The sequence below is a fragment of the Poromitra crassiceps genome, assembly GCF_964638095.1.
Source record: "Poromitra crassiceps genome assembly, chromosome: 9".
Taxonomy (NCBI): Eukaryota; Metazoa; Chordata; class Actinopteri; order Beryciformes; family Melamphaidae; genus Poromitra; species Poromitra crassiceps.
Window position 1 is genome coordinate 4,436,918 of NC_139630.1, and position 22,036 is coordinate 4,458,953.

Here is a 22,036-nt window from a genome sequence, read left to right on the forward strand (position 1 = left end):
ATTAATACCTGTCATAGTCATTGTTGACAGTTAACATGGCTTGGTCCAAGATGGCCAACTAGTGGCCAACTAGTGAATTATGGTTTGCTGTCTGATTTTCAACTCTTAAATTGTTTAACTCTACATTTCTACATTTCTACGAGTCTACATTTTCTATCAGAATATTAAAAATTGCAGCCGAGATTTGCACTAAGTGTGTACTGGCCTGACAACTACTGCAACTGCAACTTTCTCTTTTTCTTTGGCGTCATAGTTTGGAAATCTTTCTTTAAAGAAGAGAAACTCTCTGAAGCAGATTGTGAAATGGTCCAGTAAGTTGATTGAGGAGTTCCAGCTCATCTCCAGTGTCTCTCTGAACACCAGACAGCTACAGCGGTTAACTGGCTCCATTTTGAATGATGTTCCCCATCCTCTGCACAGTGAATTTCAGCTTCTTCTTTCTGGAAGAAGGTTCACAGTCCCAAAGTGCAGAACAAAACACTATAGGAATAGCTTTGTTCCAGCAGAGGAACAGATTGTAAAGTGTATTGTTTCTTGTTGTTGGATGTGGCTCTGTTTTTCAGATTCTTCTTTTATAATGATTGTCAGAACTGAACTAAGGGTAGGAGGATGGCAGGGGTAACCTCCTGGTCTTTCTCCTGCATTATAGAGCGCAAGGTGGCATCCCCCCGCTCTCCCTTCCCTGTTCCCTCCCCACCTCCTCCCTTTCCCTGTTCTCTCCTCCCCCACATTTCCATTTCCATCTCCCTCTTTCTCTTTCTGTCTCTCTATCATATGATTGCTCAATCATGTTGTCATTATTACTACTTTAATTGCCATTGTTGTGTCAGCTAGATTTAGCTAGACATATTCTCTGTGAAGACCTCTGAGACATGCTTGTGAATTAGGGCAAATTATATTTGTACAAATAAACTCGACTTGACTCTTGGGCCCCAATGTGTCCATGTTTACTTATTTTGATTTTGATTTTTTTTTTTACATTTTATGTGAGGTTTGGCACTATGGCACTTAGCACTTTTATGTTTTTATGTCTGGCTACTGCCTATTGTCTGTTTTTTTTTTTTTAATTATCTAACTCTCCCTGCAACCAAATCTACCTACGGGTACAAATAAAGCCCCCCCCCCCCCATTATTTTTTTAATTGGTGCATGCGTGTGCATGTGCGTGCACGTGTGTGTGCGTGCATGTGTGTGTGCGTGTGTGTGTGTGTGTGCGTGTGTGTGTGCGTGTGTGTGTGCGTGTGTGTGTCATCTGTACACGATAGTGTGGGATTCAAACATTGACCTCTGACACTGATTTTAAGCAAGGCGATAGAAGCCAAGAGATAAAACTCTGGTGCTATTTTGACAATGTTGCTGCTGCCATTTTGGACTGAAAACGCCTCCTTGCGCCAATTGGACAACAGCACAGAACCATGACAGAGAGACACACCATGACGGGGAAGACCACGGGTCCATTTAGGTACTTTTGTACGGCACTTTGTAGGCGGGACGCTTTGCTGGCATCATTAGGTAATGTCCTTCAGTCCAAAATGGCGGATGCGTAGCTCTGCTGCAGCTGTGCGCTGATGTTGCAATGGAACGACCTATTAGGTTTTACTTCTTGGCAATGTAAGTCCTTTTTTGAAGCATGCCTGGCACTGAAAAACACATCCAACAAGTTACATATTCAAGAGAAAACAAAACATCAAAATGCTCTCAAACGTACATCACAGCAGGAGTGTATTCTGCAAATGGTTGTTTTTGAATTCATGGCCATCTGTGCACATAGTTCATCACTTGTAAGTCATGGCAAAGCAGCAGAAAGCATTGACAGAGATTGTACCAATTAATGGCTGTGTTGGACTGTGGGTCCACCAAGGAAACTTTGCCCTCCCCCCAAGTTTCAGTCTCCGTCAGTACGTTTATTAGTTACACTGTAATGTTGGCTTTGTGCCACTAGGGGGCGTACAGTTGACTTGTCATCCTCTGACCGATTTTTGCATCTGCTTCTGCTCTCTCCGGCTCCGTTTCCTTGTTGTGCCAAAGAGCATCATCGTCACAAAGGAGTTGACTGAGGCAGACAGGCCGTACGTACGTACGTACGTATGTACGTACGTACGTACGTATGTACATACATACATACATACATACATACAAGACACACATCATGGAATACAGCACATTTACATTGACCATGAATGGGACTGACCTAGGGGTGGATCTACATCACTTGTGGGGTACAACATGTTTACTATTCACTTGTTTTCGACACAGATCATAACAGATCAGGTACCTGTGGACACAGATCATAACAGATCAGTTTCCAGGTTCAGTCCTCCACTGACCCCGAGTGGCTGACCTCCTCATAAAGAGATCAAAAGACAATTGCCCCCTCCAGCATCTACACTGCATTGGCAAAAAAAAAGGCTTTAAAAAATGCAGATGGCTTTGTACTGTATGTCAGTGGATGATAAGTGTTCCTGCAGTGTAGCACAGAGAATCAAGCTTTCACGGCAGACATGTGTGGCAATCATGCTGTCAATCCACTCCATGTGGCTTTTCTTAACCAATGTAGCCCCCCTCCCCCCTTAAAGTCAACTTATTCCAAGGGTTGGAATTGGGGGGTTAAATCACCATGTGATTCCCGAGCGCGGCGCATGCTGCTGCTCACCGCTCCCCCAGGGGATGGGTCAAATGCGGAGAACAAATTTCACACATTGTGTGACAATCAGTGGGACTTTACCTTTACCTTACCTTCCAGCTACTTTATGGTTTGGGATTGTGAATTGACAGTTTTCTCCCAAACATGTGAGAATGAACGGTCCATTTTGAGCGGTGTATGCTGTAAAGTGAAGCATTTCCAGTTTGACGGGAAGGTGTTTTTTGCGGTTCCCTCGGACTTCACTTTATGCTGGTACTTCCCAGAGGCACTTTTTTCTTTGGTGGCCAAGTTGCGAATCCGTAATGATTTGACTCAACTCGGACAGAAGCGACCAAATCAATCGACCGATAAGATCGAGGCAGAGTTTCCTCCTCCAATCGGTGCAACGTAAACTCCTTTGCTGTTTATATGAAAATAACACACACCCGCGGTCTCGTGCACGCAGAGGTCCCGTCTCCGCAGAACTCCTGGGTTGAAATCACAGTGTCATGGCTCCCGGCGACTCAATTCACAGAGCGACAGGAGTCTGTTGGAGTTGCCGTTTGTGTTGGCAGTGATGGCGGCGGCGGTGGCGGCAGCGGGCGCGGTCTTGATGGAGTTCTTGATGGAGGTGAGGCGGATGTGGGAGGTGCTCTGCAGGTAGCTGGCCTGGCGCTCGGGGCGAGGACCTCGACCACACCGGAGCTGGCTGGGGGAGGGGAGCAAAGGCAACGAGTCAAGTCTAAGAATACCAAAGTAGTGACTCTCAAGCTTTTTACAACTCTTTGCACTGAAATTAGATTAAATTACGTTGAAATTAAATCCTGGATGCAAGCGCACGTTCTCCAACTTAATGTGATAAATCCAACATGATCATCTTTGGTCCTAAATCCCTCACCAAAGCCATCAATAACTTCTGTCTCACTATCAATAACTCCACACTCCACACCCCTCTCCACACATCCGCAACCAGAGTCTTTTTCGACAGCAACCTCTCCTTCAAACATCACATCAAACAGACATAGCCCGTTTCTGCCTATCACTCTCTTTCACTGCTGCTGTCTGAAACGTTGATTCATGCTTTCATCTCATCCCGCATTGACTACTGCAATAGCATTCTATATGGCACAAACTCCAAACTCCTCAATAAACTCCGGTACATCTAGAACTCTACTGCTCGCCTGCTCACCCACACCTGCTCCCGTGACCACATGATTACCCCTGTGCTCCATAACCTCCATTGGCTCCCTGTCCCACAACGCATCCAGTTCAAAATCCTCCTCCTCACTCACAAAGCCGTCCATAACCAGGCCCCCTCCTACCGCCCCGACCTGCTCCACCACCATACCCCCTCCCGTAGCCTCCACTCCTCAGGACCAAGCGCCGGACCTGGGGTGGTAGAGCCTTCTCCGTTGCTGCCCCCTCCCTCTGGAACTCTCTCCCCAAACATACCAGAGACTGCGCCGATCTGCCCATTCAAATCATGAATCAAAACTCACCTGTTCTAAAATGCTTTTAACCTGTGATAAGAATGCATTGCATTCTGTATTGAGTGTTGTATTCCCATTTTTTTTTAATTTTGTATTAAGTATTATGTTTTTAATGTGTCATTTCCTTGATAATTTTAACCCTATGTAAAGCAGCTTTGAGTACCCTGAAAAGCACTCTTTAAATTAGAATGTTGGGGTAAATATTCGATTGGAATTTCGCCTATAGCAGCATTCAGTACCTGTACCTCACAATTCTTACATCCATCTCACACACACACACACACACACACACACACACACACACACACACACACACACACACACACACACACACACACACACACTTCTTTATTTTCTTTCTGGATTTGATCTTTCAGATTTTCACTGAAGTCACACTAAGCAGTCTGGGAAGAAATACATTAGACATCAGACACAACTCTATATATACCCCCCTGTGTTATTTACTCATGGTCTCACTCTAATTTGCATTTTGTTTTGAGCACCTCCCGCTGATCTCTGTTGAAAAGCACATGCAAAAAGTGTGCTGGGAGCAGGAATCCAGTGAGATGTGGCCAGATAAATCTAGCTTAGAGAGCAACTCTGAGCAGGAGTGTTGCATGCTGCGTAGAGGAATGCTTTAGAGAGAACTGGCATATTTGAACAACACTTGACTTCATGCTCACTCTTAGGCTGTTTTAAGCTCAAAACACAGCTTCAGCACCTCGGTGCAAACTACTCAATCGTCCCCATGAGCAGGGAAAAGTATAAGAAATGCAGTCAAATGCGGCTAAAACCGCAATATAATTGTTCCCGTGCAGTCAAATGCAGCTATATTGTTCCTGTGTTGACACAAATGACGCCTTCAAATGCAGTGGGAAAGATCCTGTCTGTGGGGGTTCGAAAAACCTTGCATTAAATTAGCTGTATCTCAGAAACCATAACAGCTAGAGTTGCCAAATTTGGTAGGGAGGTTCACAGAGGGGCCTTTTACTATTAGTGAAAAAAATACACCAATCGAACTGATGTTAACTGCCCTCTTTATGTCTTGGTCTATAACTTTTGAACTGTACTGTCTACAATCAAAATCCTTTCACCCCTGGATTCCTTGGCTCCTCCCGCTTCTACTCACACATGCCTGCTCATAATTACTTAGTCCACCCTAGCGACCATCTACAAATGCCCTAGCGACCAGCCGGAAACCCCCTTACAACCAGTTACCACACCCTCGCAACCGCCTAGAGACGTCCTAGTGCTGATTGGGGCTGCATGGGCAGGGGCGTGCAAAGGGGGCGGGGCAAGCACAATTAAATTTTCATTCAGAAATTTAGCTCTAGTTATGATTGCTGATGCATTCTACATCCCCATTTTAGCTTAGCTTCCCGGCCATATAGGCAAATGTTTATATTTCCAATGTATTTTCTACTACATTAGTCAGGATCTAAAGGACAAAGCCTGTCCCTAATCACAGCGTCAGTCAGACTCAGAAGGAAGACTTCATTTTGAAGAGGATTTCCTTCTTGCTAGAATAAGTGGGGTGTTTAGTCGAAGTGGGAGCACTCAAAAAAAGATTTAGAAAATGTCTAGGCCTGATTTAGGTACTTCATTTTGTGCTGAAGTAGTGGAATCCATTCACTGAGCATTTCCTAAATTTATTTTTGAGTGCAGTGCAATTTAATCAGCTGCCTGGAAAGTTTTGATGAGTCTACTGTTGTAATTCACGGTCTGTACACACACACTGTGCAAAACATTGGCAACACCTTGCTATTTAGTAGCGTCACATTTTGGCACAGTCAAGGTTTCAATTGTAGGCTTTAAAATCCATTGCTTATACCTGTTTCCCTTCATCTACATGTCTCCTTCAGTGGAGTGAAGTGGATTGAACAGGTGAAATCATTAAGTGATCATATTTCAAATTGATTTGCCTGGTCAGTCTGTTTCATGTTAGCCTAATGCTGTTAGCCCTCACTTTTTGTAGTGTAAAATGTCCTTGCTCATTGTCAAATGTACATAGCACTTTTTGAACATACAATTTCACCTGTTAAATACGGATTCACATCATCAGACATTATTGGTAATATGATATATATACCGTTATTTCAAATGCAGAGGGGAACCCTCTGGGCCTTCTAGGTATTCAGTGAAGGCCCAAGAAGAAATTGAAAAGAAAATAATTCCCCCCCTAATAAATTATTTGTATTTTTGTCTAACAGTAGCCTAATGTCCCTAAATTGCTATGATCTTGGACTCACTTTGTTTCAGCAAATATGGGGTTAAATATTTGGACCAGCCCCCACAGGCAAATGTTATTTGATTGACAGCAAGCCAGCAACCCTTCGCACAGACCCGATTCTGGTCATGACATGGGGAAGACAATTCTGATGACAGGTGTTTTAACCAATCAGAATTCCATTGAGTTGTGGGGTTAGCCAATCACAATTAGTTGAGTTGTGGCTGGGATAATATCCAGGCATTCACGATGACAAGCCAACCGGAGACGAGACGGATGACAAGGAGGGAGGAGTTAATGATGATTCAGAGATTTCGGGCAGTAGGATGTGTGGCGGAGTTTTCAAGATGCCTGTTCAAACTGTTCTTTAAATACATCCATGGTTCAAACCAAAGGATAAAATTAGAGCTATCAACCTGCAAAAAGCTACATTTTCGCCATTTCCAGGCTAGCAACTGGGAACTTTACCCTTAGATTACATGCAGTTGGAGGCTATATATTACAGTTACTGCTGTGCTGTGCTGTGCTGTGCTGTGCTGTGGGTTGCTCTGCTTGTTGCTTTTTGGAGGATTTGGGTTTTGTCTTCAAGTGAACCACTGTGAACGTCATTGGTAAGTTATAATGTGTGTGTGTGTGTGTGTGTGTGTGTGTGTGTGTGTGTGTGTGTGTGTGTGTGTGTGTGTGTGTGTGTGTGTGTCAGAGTGGGACATTCTTTTTAAGCTGTTTTATTCACTTGATCCCAGCATTGCATGATTTTTAGTTATTCGGTTTTGGACCAGGTTTGATCAAAATGTAAAATATAATATTTTACATTTGGGTTTATTGCGTGTGTGCGTGCGTGCGTGCGTGCGTGCGTGCGTGCATGCGTATGTGGGTGGGTGGGTGGGTTTTACGTTATAGAAGGCCCGGTTCTGATGGGCACGGTTCGCCACTGTTCAAATCACTGACATGTGTTGTAGAATACTTAGATTTGTTTCAAATGTGTTTACTTTTGGGGCTTTAACACAGCTTTTGTTGCACAGAAATTAAGCACTTTTAAATGAAAATTAAGCTACTTGCAAGTTTTGAAAATGTGGTGGCACGTTGTGTCAAGTGTACATATAATGGGATTAATAGCTCGGGGAACGGTCCGGCCCCCGGCCCCTTAGGTTTCTGACAATGTGGCCCCCTGAACAATTTAGTTGAATAGCCCTGCTATATTGTTTGTGTTCCTTTATCTGCTAGAATTGTGATTTCCATACTGTTGCTCTATACAATGACAGTATATGGAGAGAGAGAGAAAACACAATTCTCTAATTGTCTAGATATCAGAGAATCGGCAATTTGGTTGTTTTATCATGGAGGAAGATAGACAACCCAAGGTACTACCAAAGTCCTGCATCAGGTTAAAGGAGGAGACCTGTTGAAGTGCCTGCGGAAGCTCTCGCTGAGCAGGTAGAGGGCGAAGGGGTTGACGCAGGAGGAGGAGAAGCTGAGGACTCTGGCCAGCAGGGTGATGACGAGGTGGGCCAGGGACACATCCATCTGGGCGTAGTGGAAGGAGCGGTACATGTAGAGCACATGGTTGGGGAACCAGCAGAGGGCGAACAGGCCCACGAACACCAGCACGATCTTGGCCAGACGCTTCCTTGTCTCCATCTGGGGGAACGGAGTGAAAACACACAAAGAAGGATGATCAGAACCACGAGCAGCAGCACAATCTCATGACTTGTCCACACGTACATGGGTATTTTTGAAAACGTGGCTTTTTTCTCTGCGTTCTGGTCTTTGGTCCACACGCAGACGCCGTTTTACTGTAGGTCATCAAGTAAGGTAGTTCGGCTCGTAGCTTCCTGACACATGCACAATATCAATAAAACAGCTACAGGCACAAGTTGAGGTTATGATGTCTGCGTCTTCAGAAAGCTCCACATGAATACAGGCTTGAAGGATCTCCACCCTGGACAGAGTTTTCCCAAAATGTCTGTTTACAGAAAGGCAATCTATCTCAGTCGTGTATTAATATTATTTTTTCTGTGAAGCCCTCTGAGACATGCTTGTGAATTAGGGCTATACAAATAAACTTGACTTGACTTGAAACTTGACTAGTGAGGTCTCCAGACCATATTTCAAGCAGAAGGCCACTCATGCATAATCCGATCACCCCCTGACGACAGTCAAGTTCTAGCATAACGTGGTCAGTCAAAGCCCTAGTATGACGTCTGCTATGACGTCAAATATGACGTCAGTTAATCCTCATATATATAGCAAGGGTTCTACGTCACCTCTCTCTCTCTGGCCGATCATAGCAGCAGTAGCTTCACGGCAGTCCATCTCCCTTGAAGCCGTCCTCCGAAGCGTTGTTTTGCTCTGTTTTGCACCACATCTGCAGACCGATCCAGCACCCCCAAGTCCTCTTTAACCATGGATAATCCCCGCGGATCTCGCAACGTTCCCCACTCCACTCCGGGTAGGTCGGATCCCGAGCCAGAGCAGCCCTTGGACAGCGACGACAGCCTAGACAACGGTACCCTGTTCCGCATCGGTCACGGAGCGCGTCTGCCATCCGAGACGTCTGACAACACCGGCGGCCGTGGGAGGAGAGCAGGAGACGAAGCACCGCGCGCGCGCGGACGCCCAAGAACGCGCGCGAGCGAGCCAGAGCGAGAGGCCGCTTGGCGCGGATGCGCGAGAGGCCACGGACGAAGATCAGAAGAGGAAGCTGCCCCGAGAGCTGGGAGTCGTCGGGGTAATGCAGGCCGCGGGGCCGCCGTGAGACGCCATGTTCCACGCCATGTTCTTCCTGGTCGCACCGACCTCCAAGCCGCAGCCCCGGAAGCGGAAACGGCCCCATTCGCAGCTCCGCCGAGCCGACAGGGGTCGCAAAGAGCCATCCTGCTGTCCCTGCTAGATGCTAACAGATCAGTGGAGGCTCGCCTGAGGGCGCTGGAAACCCCCCCCCCCCATTTCCCCCACGCTCGCCTCAGCCCAGCCGGCTCAGCAGCCGATCCCGCCCCCGCCCGCGCAGCAAGCCGACGTGCTCCCCACCACCACCCAACCCGCCCGGACGAATACCCTGGTGTCCGCCACGCCCCCGGAGCACACCAAGCCCTCTCGGCTGGACCGGCTGCTGGACATGCCGCCCGCCGGCCCGGACGTCCAGGTGCAGCACTCCTGGAACAACGACGACCGCTCGCTCAACATCCTCATCAAGGACGTCAACAAGCTGGTGCTCCACCGCCAACCCGTGGCGCAGAGCACGGAGGCCATCCGCGGCCGGGTGGGCTACACGCAGGGACTGCACGTGTGGGAGATCAGCTGGGCCACGCGCCAGAGGGGGTCCCACGCCGTGGTCGGGGTGGCCACGGGCGACGCGCCGCTGCATTCGGCGGGCTACACGGTCCTGGTGGGAAACAACACCGAGTCCTGGGGCTGGGACCTGGGCCGGTGTAAACTCTACCACGACGGCAAGAACCACGCGGGCAGAACCTACCCCGCCTTCCTGGAGCCCGACGACACCTTCATAATACCAGACTCGCTGTTAGTCGTCTTGGACATGGACGAGGGGACGTTAGGTTTCATAGTGGACGGACATGATCTAGGAGTGGCGTTCAGAGGACTTAAGGGCAGGAAGGTGTACCCCGCAGTGAGCGCCGTGTGGGGACACTGCGAAATACGAATCCGGTACATAAACAGACTCGATCCGGATCCCCTCCCTCTGATGGACCTATGCAGGCGCTCTGTGCGGGCGGCTCTAGGAAGGGACCGCCTGAGCGGAATCCACGGACTGCCCCTGCCCGCCTCTCTCAAGAGCTACCTGCTCTACCAAGGACGGGGTTGACGACCACAGCACACCGAGCATACCCCGGAGGACCAGTCACCCGTGGATGCGAAAGGACCCATGAGGAAAGTATCAGTAATTCAGTATTTAAACGGGCAATCTACCAGTCCAGTAAAATCAGACGTATTCATCCCTTTAATACTCCGTCTGCCCGCAACGGCCCGCCCCACCAAACAGAAATACTGTCTTACATTGCTCTGAAAACACCACATGTACCGTAGGTGTCCCTCGTGCTTTGACTAAATAAAGCGAAGCTGACTGATAAGTTATTTGGCCTGTGATCTGACTATTCTATCCAGTGGGCATCTCAGCCTGCCTATTTCCGACGCCTAAGCGGAAATCGCTTTCTGGCAAATGGCCAGCGGAGTCACAATTCACAATTCTTCCTGACAGCACGTTGTTGAGACCACGTGATGTGCCGGTATTTAAAAATAATAATAATAATAATAATAATAATAATAATAATAATAATGATAATGGGGGGGGGGATGAAAAAATAAATAAATAAAGGTAATAATAATAATAATAATAATAATAATAATAATAATAATAATAATAATAACAATAATAATAATAATAATAATAACCACGCAAGGGGCCATTCTAACACCCCTGGCCCATGGAGCTTGTCTGAGCATCAGCTAGAATGAGTGTTACTGCATAACTTTCAGACCGAAGCCAGACGGCCCAGGGAATGCTGACGTCTTTTCCATGTCAAGCTACCCGGTCTTAATACACCACTTCCTGTTCTTAACGAATTTCAAAGTAAAATGCCTCTGGTATTTCTTCAGAAGCAGAATCAGAAAAGGGGAAATTGGGACAAGTTGGGACAAATTGGGACAAGTTGGGACAAGTAGCTCGCTCACAGAACACACACAGCTTAAAATAAAATAAACAGTAGTAAATGCAATGCAAATGCAATATTAAGCAATAAGCAGGAAAAAAAACACAACATAGCATAGAATAACTAGTAAATGCACTAGAAGCAAAAAAAATAAGTGGAATGTCTAAGTAGCAAAATACAAAATACGTCAGGTAAGTATAATACATTCCGTGTCAATTATCATTATTGCACCCTGGACTATATTAAGTCGGCTTGCCCTATACGTTACACGTGGCTCAGCCAGGCACAGTTAACCTATCGGCTGGCTCAGTCTCAGGGAGACTGAGCGTCTCCGAGGTGCTCTTTTAAGAGAGGCATTAAATAGACCAATGGCCACAGGCAGGAATGATTTCCCGTGCCTCTCCGTACTGCATCTAGGTGGAATCAGTCTCTCACTGAACGTACTCCTGTGTTCGACTAGCACGCCGTGGAGTGGGTGCGAGTCATTGTTCATGATGGAGCGTAGCCTGGACAACGTTCTCTTCTCTGACACCGCAGTCAGAGAGCCCAGATCCAGCCCCACAATGTCCCTGGCCTTACGGATCAGTTGTTGAGTCGTTGGCATCCGCTGCCTTCAGCCTGCTGCCCCAGCACACAAAAGCATACAGGAAGGCACTAGCCACTACCGACTCATAGAACATCCTCAGCATTGTCCGGCAGACGTTGAAGGACCTCAGCCGTCTCAGAAAGTAGAGACGGCTTTGCCCCTTCTTAACCATAAATAATACCAAAGCAAAAATAATTGATACAGTGTCACGCTAGTCAGTTAACAAGAGGCTGCGAACCCAATCGTTATATGTGGCCAACCATAACATATCACTGCGAGTTGCAACTAGCAGTCCATGGTGCACTTGCAAGGCGGTGAAACCATCGCTTTCTCTCACTTGTTTATTAACCAGTTTCTTTATATCTCATGCATTAAGCACTACATTTCAGCTGTTGCCGCCAGAATGAACCGTTCGCCCCATGGACCTTTCAGTCTGCCCAGAGTGCCCGAGATGCTACGGCACTCCAGCTTCAGCGCTTCTCCAAGCCGGTTCCCGTCAATCACCGTGAATCTGCCCAGACTTCCCCGTGGTCCGGCCCCAGCTGCGCCAGCAGGGCCATGAGCAGTCCGTAGCAAACGGGCGTCTGCTCAGGGGGAAAAGATGGTCGCTATCTGATGACATCATCACCGGCCGTCACCGCCCCGGACCGGCCCCCCGGCTCCCCCGTTCCTCATCGCACCTCGTCACCACATGGCAGATCCTGGTTCATCCTGCGCCTCGAGCGGACGCTCCAGAAATGCAACCTCCCGACGAAGAACTACTCCAGCTACATCCGCCCGGAGCAGGCGGCCATACCGGCGCGGCGGCCCAAAGAACCCTCCTCCCTTCATCAGCAAGCATGGCAACGAACAGTGTCCCGGACTTCCGTGCCAAATAATGTCTTGTTGGTGGTGGCTCCCCGAAAAAACACGGCGCCCAGTAAGCGCAATAAATCTCTCGGTTAATTTTTTGGGGGGGAAAGAGAGAGAGCCAGAGAAAGCCAGAGAAAGTCAGGGCCAGTCAGAAGGCCAAGTCAGGGGGCCAAGAAGGCCAAGTTAAAATGGTGAGGCGCCAAGGCGGCCAGGAAGGCCAAGCCGGGAAGTGCCTTAAGTCAGGTAAGGCGCCATGGCGGCCAGGAAGGGCAAGCCGGGAAGCGCCTTAAGTCAGGTAAGGCGCCATGGCGGCCAGGAAGGCCAAGCCGGGAAGCGCCTTAAGTCAGGTAAGGCGCCATGGCGGCCAGGAAGGCCAAGCCGGGAAGCGCCTTAAGTCAGGTAAGCCCGACCGAGTTGGGAGCGCCAGCCACAAATAGCTGTAAGTCGCTAAAAAGGTCGAAGGCCGGAAAAGTACAATCGCGAGGCGCCAAGGCGGCCAGGTAGGCCAAGCTGGGAAGCGCTATCGCGAGGTGCCAAGGCAGCCAAGTAGGCCAAGCCGGGAAGCGCCAAGTTAAACATTAATGTATCAAGATCGAAGGCCCGACCGAGTTGGGAGCGCCAGCTGCAAATAGCTGTAAGTCGCTAAAAAGGTCGAAGGCAGGAAAGGCATGTACCAAGATCGAAGGCCCGACCGAGCTGGGAGCGCCAGCCGCAAATAGCTGTAAGTCGTTAAAAAGGTCGAAGGCCGGAAAGTACAATCGCGAAGCGCCAAGGCGGCCAGGTAGGCCAAGCTGGGAAGCGCTATCGCGAGGTGCCCGACCGAGTTGGGGAGCGCCAGCCGCAAATAGCTGTAAGTCGCTAAAAGGTCGAAGGCCAGAAAAGTACAATCAACTACTGGCGCCTGCAGATCTCAATTAACCTCCGGTAATCAGATCTTCCTTTTGGGGGATCTCCTAGCCTATGCAGGTGCCCTCCTCTTGCCTCAAGAGCAGCGCCACTGGCCAATGGAGTCAAGCGCCAAAGTATTTGCCATGCATGCCGATTGCTAAATAAAGTTTGTCTAATCCTACCAACTGGCCTCTCATGATTGAAGTGAGGTCTCCAGACCATATTTCAAGCAGAAGGCCACTCATGCATAATCCGATCATCCCCTGACGACAGTCAAGTTCTAGCATAACGTGGTCAGTCAAAGCCCTAGTATGACGTCTGCTATGACGTCAAATATGACGTCAGTTAATCCTCATATATATAGCAAGGGTTCTACGTCACCTCTCTCTCTCTGGCCGATCATAGCAGCAGTAGCTTCACGGCAGTCCATCTCCCTTGAAGCCGTCCTCCGAAGCGTTGTTTTGCCCCACCCACCTCCCCAGTCCGCCACCAATGAGTCTTGACTCCTGATCCCCCACGGGGGGGGATCTCCTAGCCTATGCAGGTGCCCTCCTCTTGCCTCAAGAGCAGCGCCACTGGCCAATGGAGTCAAGCGCCAAAGTATTTGCCATGCATGCCGATTGCTAAATAAAGTTTGTCTAATCCTACCAACTGGCCTCTCATGATTGAATTAATATTATGTACCTATCCGACACGAGTTGACATATGCATCACCATATATGTGTATGTAATTCCTGGGGTACTCTATGACGTCCTATACAAAGAAAATTCTAGAAAAATATATAATATAAATATATAAATCAATGTGCTATATTGGTCCTAACTAACGAGGCTTGCGGGTTTGATTGAACCTGTTTTATTCCCATGCACTCAGATTAAAGCATCCCCTGTAGAGTCCATTTAGGAGTTTGACCTTTGACCCTGGTACTTGGAGAGAGACATGTGCAAAATGTTGCCTGTCAACCCTTATAGGTCGTCCTTCTCTGCACATAAAAACACGCAAACACGCACATAAAAGCTGGACTCTACACACACAAACACGCACATCAAAATGTCAACAATGTTTTTCAGAGTGCTTCTCTGTGTACCTAAGACCTTATAAAAACACATCAGACGCTCTAACCTTTGGATTTACAAGCTGGCGGCTGGCTGAGCTGAAGGAGGGCTCTCAGGATTCACTCACAGAGGGCATGTCAGGAGGGCAGCAAATCGCCTACATGATGTTCTTGAATTGCGTTTCAGACACACTTACATCATAGTGTTCGTGTAGCACAAAAAAACAAATAATAATAAAAAAACAACAAAAGACAAAATAGAAGAAAAAACTGCAGCCTGAGACAAAGAGACCAAAGAGCTCAATAAGAAAGAGAAGAATAAATACAATAGAACGACCGCACCCATGTGATGTTTTTCTCTATAGTTATTAAAAAATATTAATATTTACATTAAGAATTGACCATAAAGCAAGCCGTTACATCATGTAATTATTTTTTATTTAAACATGACCAACATAGTCATTCAACATCTTATCTTTCTTTACAGTCTTCTGTCCCTTTCTTTACAGTCTTCTGTGAGAAGCCAAACAAATTTAGATTTCCACTATACAACAGAATCATTGAACAGCAGCATGTTGTGTAATGTTTCATAAATTATAAATGCTTTGTAAAGCAAATAAAATAAAATAAAATAAAATAAAATAAAATAAAATAAAATAAAATAAAATAAAATAAAATACAGCTCATGAACATTTCCAGTTCACAAACATTATAGTGCAAACAGATTTGAGGTCTGTACATCTGGCTCATGGTGCATGCACAATGCACATGTTCAAGGTTCAAGGTTCAAGGTTCAAGGTTCAAGGTTTCTTTATTAGTACCCGAGGGTAAAATAGTTATGCAGACAGGAAGTTCAGCTGTCCAGAAGATAAAAACAAAACATACGAAATCACAAGACATCAAAACAAGCATCATTACAATAGAGCACATTAAAATACAGTAAGATCAAAGTAAAACCATGATAAAGTGCTTTGTGACAAGACACTAAAGTGCTGAAAGACTAAAGTGCTTCTGCACACGCTTGTGCGCGCACACTCGTGCACGCACACACACACACACACACATGTAGCTACTCATGAATCGCTCAGAGTGTCATGTATGTGAGGAGTAAAGATGGGAAATAAAACAAATAAATCATCCCGTAACAGCTTTGTTTAGCAGTGCAATGGCAGCAGATACAAAAGTGCTTTTGTAGCGTTTGGTCCTACAGCGAGGGACCGCAAACCGCCGGCCAGAGCGAAGGAGCTGGAATTCACTGTATAAGGGATGGGAACAGTGTTGTAGAATAGAGCTGGCCTTACACTGCAGCTGTGAGCAGTAGATAACTGATTTGATAACTGAGTTGAGGCTCACCTATAAGCTTACTAGCCCACTTCACAATTTGGTTCAGAGCGTTTCTGTTTTTCAGTGACAGGTTACCAAACCATGACACAAGAGAGAAGGACAGGATCGATTCAACATAGGCCCGGTAAAAGAGGGTCAACATGGTTTTGTCTATGTACAGACGGGACAGTTTTCTCAGGCAATAGAGACGTTGATGACCCTTTTTGCACAGTGCCTCACAGTTCTTCTCGAATGTCAGCTTAGAGTCTATGGGCCCTATTTAAGCCTTCGGCGCTAAAACAGGCCTTAAACGCAAAAAAACGTGCCTTGCGCCTGTTTTGGGACGATATCAATATGGCTTTAGGCTGCCAAATGCGCTTTAGGCCGAATGGGCGTGGCGCAGTCCCAGAATGGGCCAAAGTGGGCGTGTCGGCGCTAAATACCGGCGTACTGCTATCTTCCGACCTGGCGTTAATTTAGCGCCTTGCGCCTTTGAAAAGCAGGCCTATTCAGTGGGCCAGTTGGCGGAGCGCTCCCCTCTGGCTCTCTCCCTCCCCTCTGGCTCTCTCCTCTTTCACCCTTCTCTGTGTCACCTCTCTCCCTCTCTCCTCAGTCTGACAGGCACAATACCGACTGTCTCTGACTCCCTCGCTCAGAGTCCCATAGAAAAAATAAGCTGTAACTTCACTGCAATGTGAATGTCCCAAGATGCATTGTGTTTCTCCATTTCGCTACTAAATAGCAACCAAATGAGCCGAAAACCTATATTAAGGGAGGATCTAAATAATGTGTAATGGTAAGACAACCTCCAATTGTAGAATATTTCAATATTGGACCAAATAAAACATCGAAATGAAAACACCACCCTATTGGAAACATATATGTCCTACTGGGGCTATAAATATCCCTTGTCGATTTAACGTGATTTAGATAAGTGACAGCGGAACGCGCTTCGGAAGCTTCTACTGTCATCTGCTATACTGTGATGTCCGCTCCAATAACTTGGCCCTACTCCACATTTAGTTTTACAATAAAAACACATTTATGCAATGACTTTACATAATGTAGGCTATATTTATGTGCATCATCCTTCCTGCAGCAGGCGAGAGAAAATGATATCTTTCTGGACAAACTTTCACCAATCTAATAGGCTATATTTTTCTAGCTGATGCGTTTAGAACATTATTTTCACTTTGATCTTGCTATAGTGTAGCGTTTTTACATGCTTGCAGTATTTCAACTGCAGTTATATTGGTTTGAGAAGCATCATAATATGGAATAATAGCCGATATATGGAGACAGACGGGATGAAGGGAGGTGGGGGGGGGGGGGATCAGAGGCTTGGGTTTCGTCTGGTTTTGCTGGACCACTGGAATGGAGCTTAAAAGGCAAGCATGCAATTCGTTTATTGCACTCATCCAATGAACTGACGGTGCATAATTTTACGCTTAAAAGGCGTGGTTGTAATGGTTGAGGCTGCGTCTAGCGCCAAGACCAAGATATCAAGTGCGCTGGTCCACGCCCACTGATTTGGGCTGCGCCAGGCGCTCGGCCTAGAAACAGCGCCGATGCAACGATAGGGACCAATGACTGTGCCGAGGTACTTGTAGCTGTCTACACAGTCCACGGCCTGGCCTTTAATGACCGTGGTAGGCCTGTCGCCAGTGCAGGTTCTAAAATCAATAACCATGTCTTTAGTTTTGGATATGTTCAGCTGCAGAAAAGACTCATCGCACCATCTGACAAAATCATCAATGACAGGGCCATGACTGGACTCATGTTCACCGAGCAGGCTGACAATGACTGTGTCGTCTGAAAATTTAAGTAGGGTCCTATTTGCATGCTTACTTTGGCACATGTTTGTGTACAGGATATAGAGCAGAGCTGAAAGCACACAGCCTTGAGGTGAGCCGGTAGAGGACCGTAAAAAGTCAGATAAAAAGCCATTCACTTTGACTTGCTGCGATCTATTTGTTAAGAAATCTAAAATCCACCCCACCAGATTGTGACTCAGGTTAAACTCCTCGATTAACCTTGTGGCTAAGATATGGGGTTGGATAGTATTAAAAGCCGAGGAAAAGTCAACGAATAAAAGTCTGGCGTGGGTTTTGTTTCCCTCAAGGTGTTTAAATAAAAGGTTAAAGAGCGTGGTTGAAGCATCCACCACTCCTCTGTGTGCCCTGTATGCAAACTGCATAGGGTCAAGTGCATGCTCTGTTTCTCTTGTGAGCTGTACCTTGACAAGCCTTTCAAAGGATTTCATCACAAGAGAAGTGAGGGCGACCGGCCTTAGGTCGTTCAGAGCTTTGGGTCTGCTGCTTTTTGGAACAGGGATAATCACAGCCTGCTTCCACAGGCTAGGTACACGCTGTTGGCTCAGAGACAGGTTAAAAATATAAGAAAAAATCAAACTTAATTGCCTTGCACAGGACTTAAAGGCCGGCTTTACCGTGGGGAATATGAATATATATTAAATCTCACGCCCCTAAGGTTTTCGAATCCGTTGAAATTTTTGAAATTGGTTGTTTCCCGCCAGAGATATCACCAGAAATCCACTCTGTGTGGAGGGGGGGGGGGGTGGTGGAGGGGAGGGGCGGGTGCGGGGACCCGAAATACTACATTTCCCACAATGCACTGGGCTCGCGTGGCCTTCGTTTTCATGCCCACCCCTCAGGCATTTGGCTGATATCAAACTCCAGTAGGTGGCGGTAATGCACATGTTTGCCAACCGCCATAAAACTCAAAGAAGAAGAAGAAGAAGAAGGCTTCGACAATAAAAGATACAAAGAAGAAGAAATAAATCGAAAATAAAATTGCCTCCAAATTGCACCAAATGTAAACGGTAGTATATATGTCGGGAGATGTCTTCATAAAAAAAATTTCATGCATTTTAAGGCATTTTCGTAGGAGTTACGCGCATCTGATGTTGTAACTATTTTCTGTAAAAATGTGTAAAAATGGGTACATTGCTCAGCGTTGATTTCGTTACTTCAACTCACCTACTACTAGATGTAAAATTTGACGAGCTTTCCAATGCCGCCAGTCCCGTGTCTTTTGGTGCTTCCGTTCCAGAGATATGGTCTCTTGGCAAGGAGCTATGGAAAGCTAACCTAGCTACAGTATGCTAAGCGGGTGAACAAGATGGCTGCCTTTTGCTTTTCGTCGAGAGCTCTGAAGGGGCGTGGAGGACCTCTAGAGGCGGGACCATGGCTCACAAGACTTGTAGTTCATAGGCGCTCGAGTTCCGCAAGCGGGGAGGGAAGCCGGGTGACGCGTCATCCGGCTTCCCTAAAAATGTGAGAGATGCCTGATAGGTCAGGCAGTGAAGCTCCAATTTCAAAAAATTTCAACGGATTCTAAAACCTTAGGGGCGTGAGATTAATATATATTCATATTCCCCACGGTAAAGCCGTCCTTTAAGTAAAATGCCACTGATATTGTCAGGGCCAGGGCTTTTGTTTGTTTTCAGTAAGAGGAAGGACTTTTCCACTTGTCTCTGCTCTAGGACAGAGTGTTGATCATCCTTTAGCTTATGTCTCAGTTCCTCAATTTCATCTTTAAAATCATGCTGTTGATCAAATCTCTGATAAAAAGTATTAAGAGAGTTGGCAAATTCCCTATTTGACCTAAAGCCATCAATAGTGATGTTGGTTTTGCTCTTGCATTGCTGTATGCCTGCGATTGTTTTCATGCCAGACCAGGCTGAGGCAAGGTTCCTTTCGGCCAATTTACTCTCTATATCAGTTTTATACTTTTGTTTAGCCCTTAGTATTTCGACTTTTACCTCCTTTTTGGCTGCTTCCATTTCAGGAGCCCCTCCTTGACTGAACAATTGCTTTTTCCTCTGTAGGCTAGATTTAACTGCTTTAGACATCCACGGTTTGTTATTGGGGTAAACCTTAATCGTTTTAGTAGGAATGATCATGCTCTCGCAAAAAGTAACATAGGAGCAGATTACATCAGATAGTTCGTCAATGTCATTACAAGAGTCTGTAAACGTCTCCCAATTGGTGCAGTCAAAGCACCCCTGGAGACAAGCAGTGGAATCCTCTGACCAGATTTTGACTTCTTTAGTCTGGATTTTCTCTCTCCTTAAGACAGTTTTATATGTAGGGAGCAGCAGCACACAGTTGTGGTCGGCAGACCCTAAGGGGGGCAAGGGGATTGATTTATATGCACCCTTTACTGTACCATAACAGAGATCTAATATCTTATTCTGCCTGGTTGGACAGGTTACATATTGATCAAAGTTAGTCAGGGTCTTTTTCAGGGACACGTGATTAAAATCTCCAAGTAATAGATTTGGTGCTTCAGGTGATATTGACTGTAGTTTTTGCACAGCATCAAATACAATACTTGTGGCATTGGCAGGATTAGCTTTTGGGTGGATATACACAACGGTTAAAAATATTTGTGGAAATTCATGGGGTAGGTAAAATGGACGGAGCGACACCGACAGAAGTTCCACATCAGGTGTGCACAGTCTTTCTCTGACAGTTACAGAGCTGCAGTAACGTTTGTTGACATAGAGGCACACGCCCCCTCCGCAGGATTTTCCTGTCGCCTCTGCATCCCGATCTAGGCGAAATGGAATCCCAAATCCATCTATGGACAGATCGTTATCCGGATCATTCTCGGTGAGCCAGGTCTCTGTGAATGCCATGGCGCAACAATCTCTATAGTCCTGGAGGAAGCGAGCATTTCCTTGCAGCTCATCAAGTTTATTATTTATTTTATTATTATTATTATAATTATTATTATTATTTATCAAGGACTGAACATTTCCCATAACCAGGGAGGGCAGAGGGAAACGTAGCCTAGTATTTGTTTTTGTTTCAACTACAAACATAAATAAACGCCAACTTGAAACTATGTTTTAATTACCACACACAGCCTATAATATTATAGCCTATGTTTATAAAAAAAAAATGTAAAATGCATTTTAAAAGATCGATACTGGGATTTATGTATCGATACTTGTTCCTTCACATGAATATCGATTCAATATCGATATATCGATTTTTTTAACGCAGCCCTACCCATGATGCATTCATATTGACATAATCTTTTGTCAATTTGAATGTGATGAGCTGCGTTCATCTCGGAGAATCGAGTTCCTCTCCAACTGTTCCATCATAAATCTTCCAAATGTCCCCGTAGAGCTGCTAACCCCGCCACACGCCACTGCTTGAGTCATCCAGGAGGGAGCGCGCAAACCACCTGGGAGTTGTGGGCTGCCAACTCCAATTAAAGGCATATTTGAGACAGATGGACATTTGAGCTGATGACCGTAGTGCACCTCGTCAAAATTCATAATTACACACTAAACATCTACATCTTCAGCCAAACATGTCTGTGGCTCATTTGTCTGGTGTTCCATCAGCTTTGCAGATAAAATAGAGTGGAGCCGTTCTAACAGTCCCATGCATGCATGTTCCCTGCATCACATACAGTCATTATTTCAACATTCTACAACCTGGACAACATCTCAACCAGCAAATGACCATTTCCTTGCTTGTAACTTCCGATGACTGAAAAGAGTGCAAATAACCAGATTACTGTCTTAGACAATAAGAGAATAAGAGAACCAGAGGAGGCGCTAGTGTGGCGAGCAGGACACATACCCCACCGGCTTCCCACCCGCAGACCCGCCCAATTGTGTCTGGAGGAACGTCAGACCAAGCCGGAGGCACCGCTTTTACCTCGACACTACAGATGCCCGTCATGAATTGATATAAACTAGGCTCGCCTGCAGTGGCCTCGCCTGCTCTATTGACATGCGCAGCGCACAATTGATGAACTTCGCATCACTGATGACATCACTGCACTGATGATGTCACAATGCCTATGACATCATCATTGATGTCATAAGATGATTTTGGTCAATAATGATGTCACTGATGATGTCATTATGTGACATCATCAGGCGGGACAAAAATTGAAACAGATATTGCTCACTTGCTCCCTTTTACATAAGGATCAGACAAATGGACAGTCATCAGCTTAGCAAGAGGGAGAATGCTGAAAAACACTGAAAAGCTGAGATAACAGTGAGGCAAACACATGCAGATAGCTCTGATGCATTTAGTCATAATTTAATTGAGCAATAAAAGCAGAAGCATGGTCGTGAGTGGGAGGATGTGTGTGTCACACACTTTGGCTCTCTATTATAGATGCAAGGGTGATGCAACAGACACAAGTGCACACAATGAAGATCAAAACTTCTCTATTTATTGAAAACATTTTTTTTTAAGTAATATACATACTGTACGTATACTGTAAGTATAAAGGTTAGACCACTAAAGTATATAAAGCTGATATCCCTATTA

The 22,036-nt window shown here is 46.1% G+C and overlaps 1 protein-coding gene and 1 pseudogene across 2 annotated transcripts in view; one reads left to right on the forward strand and one right to left on the reverse strand.

Annotated features, from left to right (window-relative positions):
* Nucleotides 1-3,129: 3,129 nt before the first annotated feature.
* Nucleotides 3,130-22,036, reverse strand: part of nmbr (neuromedin B receptor) — a gene marked incomplete at both ends in the record, with an annotated part of 106,145 nt that continues 87,238 nt past the window's right edge. Inside the window, 2 exons of the mRNA XM_083643745.1 lie at nucleotides 3,130-3,331; nucleotides 7,739-7,977. Coding sequence (XP_083499871.1) covers nucleotides 3,130-3,331; nucleotides 7,739-7,977 — 441 coding nt within the window. The remainder of the gene's footprint in view (nucleotides 3,332-7,738; nucleotides 7,978-22,036) is intronic.
* Nucleotides 8,743-10,159, forward strand: LOC310782929 (SPRY domain-containing SOCS box protein 1 pseudogene; annotated as a pseudogene). Its single transcript has 2 exons — nucleotides 8,743-8,911; nucleotides 9,351-10,159. The product of its transcript is annotated as an SPRY domain-containing SOCS box protein 1 pseudogene (transcript).